The following is a 10,758-nucleotide window of genomic DNA, read 5'->3' as shown; positions in this document are numbered from 1 at the left end:
GTCTGGGAGAAAAATGTTGTAGAGGCTCTCAAAGGGAAAGTGAGCAACGTGGACGAAAGGGAAATCAGAGCGCGCGCGCCATCTGTCGGTGAATGTCGGTCAGTTACAGAATGACGCATTTATTTCTTTTCTTTTTAGTCCCTTTATTAATCTGGGGTCGCCTAAGCGGAATGAACCGCCAACTCCAGCATATGTTTTACGCAGCGGAAGCCCTTCCAGCCACAACCCATGACTAACAAACGACGCATTTAAATGTCTAAATCGATTCATTTGAAACTTGAAATTGTTTTCTTACTTTATTCATGTGAGATAATTACCAAATAATGAAATTCCTTAAATATGTAATAACACAAATAATTTTATATTATGAATTATAAATTTACGAATTTATAGACTCGATTTCTGCAGGTTTTACCAAGTCAAATTTAAGATTTTTCTAAGAACTTTTTAACACCTTGAAGAATGAGAATTTAGACTTGCATCGGACTAAACGCTAAAGATTTTTAAATGGCCAAGCAGAAAAATATGTACTTTGCCCATTAAACAATTAATTCAAGTTAGTTTGTTAGTTTATTATTAATTTGTTAATTAGTTTTTATAATTAATTAGTTATTTTATATTTCCTATATTTAAAATAATAATATGTCAAAACAAGCAGACCCTTGCTGTATCTCTTTAATATCTAAAACAGGTTGTTATAATATTAGTTATGAATCTTGTTTGGCTAAAATATTTATTGAGATGTAATGTTGGTGATTGGGTGTCTGTGTTAGATCAATTTGGTAGCTTTTCATTTGTTCATTTTCCTTCAGCTTAGTCCATGATTTATCAGGGGTTCCCACAGCAGATTGAACCGCCAACTACTCTGGCATATGTTTTACGCAGGGGATGCCCTTCCAACTGCAACCCAGTACTAGGAAAGGTATAAACTAAGAAAAATTGAGACCTGCTGAAAACGATTTAAGACCTACAAGATAATATTTCAGTTTTTAAGGCCTAAAACTGTGTTTTTGAAAGTTAAGACATTTTAAAAACTTATTAAGACTATGCAAATACCCTGATAGACAATTAGTTCAAATAAAATGTACAAATTGATTGTTTATGTAATCAATGATGCATGTAAAGCATTCATTCATTTCTTTTATTTATATATTTCAGATTGCTCTACTTCACACCCTCTATGTAGCAAGAGTCGACACACAACATAGAGTGATGTTTCTTGTGAATACTCAAATCTTCAGGCTTCAAACACTTTTGAATGTGTGTGTGTGTGTGTGTGTGTGTGTGTGTGTGTGTGTGTGTGTGTGTATACAATATTTAATAAATATAATAATAAATTGTATTAACTATTCAACATTAACTTTAATAAATCTAAGTAAAATACTTAAATGAATTAAGTGTAATTATTTAATCAATATTATTTAAATTTTTATTAATAAAAATTTCCAGTCAGATGATTCACATATGTAAGTTACAAATGCAAGTACAACACTGTTTATTTATTTTGATTTTTACTGTATTTGAATTTATCTGAGTAACATATTTTCCCTCTTCCATTTCACATACGTTTCACTTTCGTTCACAGCATACATTTCCATACAGTTTCTCGGGTCTTCCAGGTGATACAAGATTTACCAGAAAACCTTCATTAAGTATAAAAAATGTTTAAAACCATCTATCATAAAACAACAACCCAATCTTTCACTTGTTACTCCATTAAATTCTTGCTCATCTCTAAAAAAAAGTGTAGTACAAGATACAGGCTTTGTGCATTTCCCTATAATCCAGTAACATTGCTTTTATTGTAATGCCAAGTATACCTAAAACAACAGACATACTAGTAACTATTAGAAAACAAACTGATCCCAATAAAGTGATTCAAAAGTGTTTGGTCTTTTTTTTTTAAATAAACTTTCCACCTACTTAACCACTTCTACTGCTTCTCCACACAATAAAAACATCTTTCTGCAAACTAGAACTTTAAGAAAAATAGATTTTAATACCCCAAAATTTTTATTAGGTATAGCCAAGGTTACAGGATGTTACATGACCTTTGCCCTCTGCTCTGTATGGCCAAACATCAGACAGACACCACTAGTGCATAGTTTCTGCACCTGCCTTCATAAAGACCACATAAAGCATTTAGAGGTGAAAAGACACTAACATAATGAACCGAACACACTCTCAGGTGAAAAAATACAGACACTGGACCACTTAAAGTCAGATTTAACCAGATAAAAAAATCACATTTATGATTTTTAGGGGAAATTAGGTGTATGTTTTACAAGACAATACTTAAAAATGGATTCAATGTGTTACTTGCAGTTTCTTTGTTTTTGCCAAATCAAAACTGTTTTATTTTGATGTTCCTGATTTGATTATCTTGCATTGAACAAGAACTAATTTGCAAATCGGGATGCTAAAGTCCAGTGCTGCCTCACACTGAGGTTTAAATACTAGTTGGTAAGTTTCACCTTGAGTGTTAACCAGCAGTGACTTGATGTTTACATGCTGATATTATTGATTGCTCCCTGTTTACTTCTTTCGTCACCCTCAAGTGGCGTCCCCTGCTGGTCAGACTCAGGTTGGTTGCGACAGCTCTCATTCGGCCGGAGGGGCGGGACGTCACTGTCAGGTCTCCTTGATGTGGTTGTCCTGCTCCTTCAGGCCCTGTCAGGGTCAGGAGGCCGGAAGAGGCTCATCACAGTGTCAGAGACCTGCCACGCGCCCGTTGCCCTCTCCGCCAAAGAGCTGTCGTCAGTGTCAGCATCAGCTGGCCACAGGGGAATCTGCCCCCTGCTGTCAGCTGTACTGCACTTTTCACCTGCTGTGCTTTGCTCAAGGCCGTTTCATCATTGGTGTTTCAGCAGCCACCTGACCAAAGTCAACCTGGGATAGGACCTGCTGGTCCACATCAACCTGTTGTTGGCCTCGGTGGTGGTGATGGTGGTGGTGGGGATGATGGTGGCCATGTCTGTGCCTTTCCGCCTCTCCTTGATGCTCGTGATGACCATGTTCATGATGACCATGATCTTGACGAGGTTCTTCTTCCACCGGTTTATTCACTTCTTCTGTGGCTTTCTTGCACTCTTCAAGTTGCGCTGAACTCTGTAATAACAAGGCAAAAATTGCACGTTGAAAGTATAGCATGCACTTTCAAAATGTTTTTATGTTGTCAGTGCCTTTTTGTTATTTAAAAAATAATAATAAATACTTTTTTAACGTTTTCTAAGTGCTGTGACACACCAGAGTGGGTTTCACAGCAGGTAGAACTCATAAAACTAATAACTAGACCTGGTTCCTTAAGAACTAACTTTCCCGAGACCATTTTTTCTAGTTGCATTCTCACCACCAGCTGTAGAAACACTGGGAACAGCTGTGGCAGTAAGATGTTAGACAGTTTAGGACTTTGGGTCTAGTTGGAGGTTTCGGGTCCAGACACCAGCAGGGATTGTTACCAGAACTCTCTTCCACCCTCAATGTATGTAGAATGGTGCAAATATAAGGCTGAAAAGAGGCTGGGGAGTCACTTCAGGTCAATCAGAGGCTGAAGCCAGATGCTGTTTGGCATGGGAGCAGGGAGAGTGAGGGAACACGTTGACCATCATTTGGTGATGGGGGAATGAGAAATTCTCCAGTGCCGCCACACTGCGAGTGGGGATCTTTAAGCCACAGGCAACTGTGAAATTTATTTCCCTCACTCTTCCATCTCTTTTCTCTCACCTCAACATATATTTTCTGTAATGTTTATAGTGTGCGTTTATATTCTACAAGTACTCCTTCATTCAACTTTTTATATAACTATACATGTAAATGTTTGCATTTCTTTTATTAAGTTTGTTCTGTGTTTGAAATAATTGACACAGTACTGTTGTTGTGGCATGGCGACATCGTGTGGTCAACATCTTAACGTGACATTATTGACTGGAACTCTACCTCATTTCAAACGCGCCACTTCCTTACCGCCTTCTTTTCCTTATATGGTGTTGAGCGCACTCAATTATCTGCGCATGCGCAAACCAGAAGACGTTCTCGTGTGCATAATTCACAAATAATTTTATTATACCTTTATACGGTCTTGACACCTACCTAATAGCGAGTACCATTCAAGTGAGTAAATGAAAGTAATTGCATTATTATTTCATATAGCTTCTACAAAGCAGCTTAATTTCTTAGTTTTTGTCAAAACACTGCAATATCCCTTTTTGTAAAGTTAAAATGTTTTGATTTTCATTTTTATGCACCACAGTAATTAAAAACATATTATATATATATATATATATATATATATATATATATATATATATATATATATATATATATATATATATATATATATATAAACCGCTAACGTGGAGCATCGCAAAACCAAACTTTAGCTTTTTTCTAATCACTTTAGGTGATGGTTACCTCCAGGCTGCACTCTCCGCAAATGCGATCACAGTATGTATGTTTTATAGCCTCCTCCACATGTGGGTGGCTCAGGATGGTGTAGGGAAGTGACAGATGGTAAGTGAGTCGGCCACACCTGGTTGACAAAGATATTTAGTGACATATTGATAAAGTTGTACATTCATGTTAAGTGAATTCATCTGGATAAGCCAAACCTGTCATAGACCAAAATGTCATCCTTCTCAGCATTTACAGCCTGCCAGGCGTCCGGCTGGCTGAGGTCTTGGGCGTAGAGGGTGATGTTCAACAGCCTTTCTTGAAGCAGATGGTGCAGCCGCTGGGACCTTTCCTCACGGTTGTTTACCACCATGTAGGCTATATTTGGATAACCCTGGTTCTCCAGCTTCAGGAGCAAGTCATTAAGCCTTGAAGAAGAACATTCAACAAGCGAGATTAGATCAATACGCCTTGTGTAAACGCTACAGAGTGTTTAAGAATGAAGGGTTTGGGACTCATTAAAGATTGAGTTTCAATATAATTGTCTGCACTGACTTTGATGCTTGCTCCAGACAGAACAATCAGCTGGCCTGGAGGTAAGCCACCACTGTCACTTGTCCAAGAGCGTTCTTCATGGGCTCCACATCCCCAACCTTCCACTCGGGAGGAAGTTTACAGCGGGCTCCTTCTGTTTCGCTCTCTGCACTGCAGCCCACCAGCAGGCAGAGAGCCAAGGTAAGGCTGAGTGCCTTCCACATGACTCCAAACAACAGACCCACTAACCTAAACACAAAAGATCAACTGTTTAGACATCAAAAAAACAACATATTTTTTTTCCAGAGCAGACACCTGAAGTGTAATATTCTTATTGATAATAATATCATGTAATGTAACATACATTTGTTAAATCTGTTAAATTAACTTAATCGATTTGTGCTGAGACAAGGTGAATGATTTGTGTGGAACCCAGCAGATAATATTATATTTCCCAAGTGATGTTTAATGGAGTAGGAAACTTCACAATATAGGCTATCCAATTTTTTTTTTTATTCTGGAAAAAGTCGTATTTACAAATTTTAAACAAATATTAAAGTCAAAATTATTAGCCCCCTTAAGTTTTTTTTTAATAAGATACGTTTAACTTTTTTTTTTTTCAGAAAAAAAAAACTGTTGTTTAGTAACTTGCGATGCCTAATTAATGTATTGTACCGAGTAACCTAATAACATTAAGCCTTCAAATTGCACTTTAAGCTGAATACTGGTATCTTATAGTACAACTAGATAAATAGTATATACTGTCTTTATGACAAAGACAAATGAAATTAGTTATTAAAAGTTCAACTATTATGCTTAAATATGGTTTGAAATAATTTTCTCTTTGTTAAACAGCACTTAAAAAATATTTCAAAAAGAATAACATTTTCACAAACAATATTTTTTTTTTATTTTAATAACATTTGTATTTCAGATATATAATAACTTATTTTCCCAGTAATAGGTTGCAGCTGGAAGGGCATCCGCTGCGTAAAAAATATGCTGGATAAGTTGGCGGTTCATTCCACTGTGGCGACCCCGAATTAATAAAGAGACTAAGCCGAAAAGAAAATTAATAATAACTTACATAATGATAAAAAAAGATATGCAGCAGTGCGCTCTAATCGTTTGTTTATCTAATCGTATCCATTCTATATTGGCCATATAAAATTCATGTACATAAATACCTGTAATTATGGTAATTAACCCAAATTTACTTATCAAAATCGTAAAAAGCCAGATTGGGTCAAGATCCATAGTCCACCCAGGTAATATAAATTTGCAACATGAGTTATCAAAGCCAGACTGGTGCACAGATAATGCATTCAAACCTACGTAATTACCAAACAATATTAAATTATATTATAGATAATGCACACCCACACAACAGCATCTGAACATAAAACTATAAAAAAAAATTTTTTTTAAAAGCTGACAAGAAAAATGAAAAACTTTAGATTGGGAGCAAAAATGTACTAATAACTAAATGTTCTGCAGTAAAAACATACTACTTCATTACTGCAATGGCATTAAGTAAATAGTTGTTGTAGTAATTAAGGGATCTATGATCATGCAAAAAGAGGGTATTAATAAGAGCATTATTTAAAACAATCAGCAAATATACTAGTAATATGCTATATTAATTAATGTGTTTTCCTAATGTTTTACCAATGTGTCGTAGCTGTAAAGTACACTTACTTGTTTTCCTTGAGGGTCTTCAGCAGCGAAACTTTCTGAGCTAGTTCTTGACAAAAACAACCCTCCTCTCACACGGCTCCTCCTATTTATACTCCTCTTGTTTTTCCTGACTAAAAGCGGGGCAAAGGTCCCTCTGTCCTTGTTTCGAAAACTTTAATATCTCACGTACTCGCCACAGAAGTTACACGCATCAGCAGTATATCAGTAACCTCCGTAATGTGTTTTAAATGGAAAAAGTTAAAGCTTTGAGCTGAAAAAAAGCAGAAAGTTTAAGTGGATTAGTGGATTAGTTATGTATCCCTGCCAAAGTCTGTTTGGATTTTATTTAACCTAAAATAAATTTTCTACATTTTTAATTTATTTATCTGTGTCTTATGTATGGAAAAGTAATAATTAGCAGCAAAATAGTTTTGTTTTTACCAAAAAGTCTCCAGGCAGCAAACTGTTAAATCTCACTGCATTCCAAACTTCTGTTTCCCTAGAGAACTGAAAAGGGGGGGTTGAGTGCAACATTGAAAAGAAATGACAAGCAATTAAGTATGAAAGCACTGTGTACGTGTTTATTAAAGCATTAACTCTTTACTAATCATTGATTACTGTGCATGTATTTGCATGCTCCTCTTAACATCCTTTATTTTTTGTTTGTGCAGCAGTGCACAGCTGTTTCAGAGTCAGCACTTTTTTCCTGCTGAGATCAAACTTTGAAGCTTCCTGTCTCTGCTGAACTTTCATAAACACCCTGTTTTTACATTACTGTAAGATGGAACAATGATAGATAAAATATATTGGCCTTGGACACAGTGTTAAAAACTTACATAAACATTCAAAAAACATCACATTGTCTGTGTCCTTGTGCCTGAGTTGTTTCTGATTTATCAATTAGTTAATTTACATAATCAAGTCTCATGACCTGGAGGACGTTTTGACCTCCTAGAGATGTACTTTAGATACAGTTAACACGCATTACTGATTACTGCAAGCTAATGGTTAACTCTAAAGTATTATGAAATCACTCAATAAAATAAAATAAACCCTAAAACTTCATGTCCTTAAAAACAATATACTAGGCTCACCAGCCACTTTATTAAGTACACCTTGCTAGTACAGCTGATTTGGTGTGAATTCAATAAGGTGCTTAAATGTTCCTCAGAGATTTGGTATATATTGACATGTCAACATCACATACAGGTTGCTGCAGATTTAACGACGGCACATCCATAGTTGGAATCTCCAGGTTCAGCACATCTTAGAGGTCTGATGAAAGATCTGGTGACTATAGAGGTCATTTGAGTTTATGAACTCTCTCATCTTCAAAACCCAGACTGAGATGATTTGATATGTGTGGCATTATTATTATCCTACTAGAATTATGCACCATCCAACCTTAGTGGTCATAAAGGGATGGACATGATCAACAACAATAATCAATACTCAACAGTGCCTCAATGCTGAAATGGTTGGCGTCCAAAGTGTGTCAAGAAAATATCTTTCACACTTATTCCACCACCCCCTCTCTAAAATGTTATTAGAGGACAGAATGGAACCATGGTTTCATGTTAAATGCACCAAAATCTAACCCTACCATACGAATGTCACACTACTCTTCAGTTTCTTTTCAAAAGCTGTTAGAGCCCTCAACTCCAATCACATTAACATCTTCTGAAATATTCTCCACAATATTAGCTCCCAAAATCTCCACAACACCACACAAAAACCTCAAAACATATTGCCATTCCCAGTGTGCCGCATACTGGTGAGGGGGCTTGACAAACCACCTGTAGAAAACACTCTCTATCATCTCTTTGACATTTTAACTGACACTTTGAACAGTTTGCACATTTACCCCAGACACTTTCTTACAATCACTGCATATTTCTTGAAAAGCATTGTGCATTTCTGAGTGTGCTTCACAGGTGAGAGGGTTTGACAAACCACCTGTAGAATCACTTATGCAACGGACACTTTACTTAAAGGACCATGAACCATGACCTGTCTGTCAGATGAAGAACTGGAGTCAGAGATTCAAAAAAATAAAGTTTACTTAAGATAGTTTGCAGTTTCATCAGCAGAAGCCATCAGATGAATATACACGCAAGAGACAATCTGTTAATAAAACCCAAGGTTGTTTCTTCGTACTTTCAGCTATCTTATCAAACTTGTTCAAAAGAGGTATAAACAGCATTCAGGCTGCTATACAAAAAGTCTATCTTGAATAAAAAGGAAAATCACTTTAAACAGAATGAAAACATAATAATATCAAAATCACTTTAGACTTTAGAATCATCAAGATCTTCAGTTCCACTCGTGGTCTCCATGACCTCTGACCTATTGTAATGCCCTGCTACATATGTTATTTGTAATTTCATATACACATAAACACAATTTGTAATATCATTATAAAGTTGATCGAGTTTATACAAACACTATTAATGAGGTGGACTTCTGTCCTCCTGTAGCCCCTCGTCTGAATGCAGACAGACTGCGGATAGCAGTGCAGCAGGTCTCTTTCCCTGTCTATTTCAACCATTAGCCCTGCCGGCAATCTGTATGATTTTAATGATAGGCAAACACGGCAGCATGGATATAGGCGATGTGTCTGAATGGTAATGAACTCAACTGATAAAACACAAAGTCCACCATTCTCCAATTCTCGTACAGCTCTCTCAACAAAAATACTTGCTACAAACCAACAGCTTTGCTGTATCGGCCCCTGACAGCTTCTCAGGAAAAAACATGCAACAAACCCTTGTGAACGCGGTCTCACCCAGTCACTGAGTCTTACAGTTTGGCAGGTCTGCCCTGCCTTCAGAAAGCATCTGCTCTCATGAATATTTAAGAAGCAGGGTCTTCTCATAAGAAAACTCCGCTATGAATAATCATGAGAAACCGACACGTCATCACTCCACTTGTCGATTTTAAACCCGTCCCAAAAATTATTTTAAACCGGAAAGATGAAATTAGCTGACAAAAGCTCAAATTATCCAGTTTTCCCCACAATAAAGGCTGACAGTAGCTAACGTTGTCTTAACTGATGCTCAACACACACAAAACTGTTAAAATCTCAAAAATAAATACTCCAGGGTGTCTTGAACCTTTAAACTTCATCTTATAAGGACTCAGTAAGGAAAACAATGTTTACTTGTAAATGTACCACACATTCATGTTGCACTACTTGTTTTTTTAACCTTAAATACCTCTTGCACAATATTTTTCTGTCTTATGTAATAGTACTGTCTTAGGTTATGTGTATAGTTAGGTGTTTATTGCAGGCTATACTGTATGTTGTTAGATTATCGATCTGGTATGTTAGCTATAGGTTTAAAATGGCTCTTAATCATTTTTGTGATTGTTTGTTTATATAGGTCTGTTTCTACAAGACACCATATTGCGTTCCACTGTGGGTCCACATGTAGCAGAATGACTATAAAGCTCGACTTGACTTGACGAAATCAAGGCTAAATAGAGTAACCTTTTAATAATCCTGTGTACATTGCATGTTTCGTTTGGTGTTGTTATTTGACACGACTGTCAACAGTGTGCATCAGATACTAACTCTTCTCACACTGACAAACATGCTAGATTCAAAGTCACTTATACCTTTCTTCCTCATTCTGATGATCTGTTTGAACTTCAGCAGATCACGCCTTGACCACGTCTAATGCATTGAGTTGCCACCATGTGATAGGCTGATTAGATTTTGATAAGATATAGAACAGTTGCTTATGTATGTGTGCATACTAATATAGTACTAATATAGTATACAGCAACAATTGGAGATTCAATTCTGTTCCATTTCTGTTGATCTGTTAGAGTTTAGTTGTTTTTTTTCCCTTGAAGACAGTACAATAATATCTGTTATTTGCCAGTAGCTTGTGATTCAAGGGTGTTTCTCTTGAAATATTATCTCTACACTTTAACAAAATGACATTTACTGTCATTTTTAGAAGTGTGAAACAATATATTGAATGACAAATTAGTGATAAATCCTCAAAATAACAGAAAAGGTACTGTCAGCTCATTGGCTGGTTTTCGTGCCCTATTTTACAACCAGACGATTTATAGTTTCAAACTATGGCTGTTCAATCGATTGTTTCAGCATTGATTGCAATGTGCACTTCAGCAATAATCACATCGCAA

The 10,758-nt window shown here is 36.3% G+C and overlaps 1 protein-coding gene across 1 annotated transcript; it reads right to left on the bottom strand.

The window, feature by feature from the left end:
* Nucleotides 1-1,478: 1,478 nt before the first annotated feature.
* selenop (selenoprotein P) lies at nucleotides 1,479-6,684 on the bottom strand. Its single transcript, NM_178297.5, is given in 5 exon segments — nucleotides 1,479-3,108; nucleotides 4,411-4,528; nucleotides 4,608-4,817; nucleotides 4,945-5,172; nucleotides 6,622-6,684. Coding segments are annotated over 4 exon segments (1,104 nt in total). The 5' UTR covers nucleotides 5,148-5,172; nucleotides 6,622-6,684; the 3' UTR covers nucleotides 1,479-2,535.
* Between the last annotated feature and the right edge of the window lie 4,074 nt (nucleotides 6,685-10,758).

The sequence above is a fragment of the Danio rerio genome, chromosome 8, assembly GCF_052040795.2.
Source record: "Danio rerio strain M-AB ecotype USA chromosome 8, GRCz13ab, whole genome shotgun sequence".
Classification (NCBI taxonomy): Eukaryota; Metazoa; Chordata; class Actinopteri; order Cypriniformes; family Danionidae; genus Danio; species Danio rerio.
Note: the sequence above shows the minus strand (reverse complement) of the source record. Positions and strands in the feature narration are given on the sequence as shown.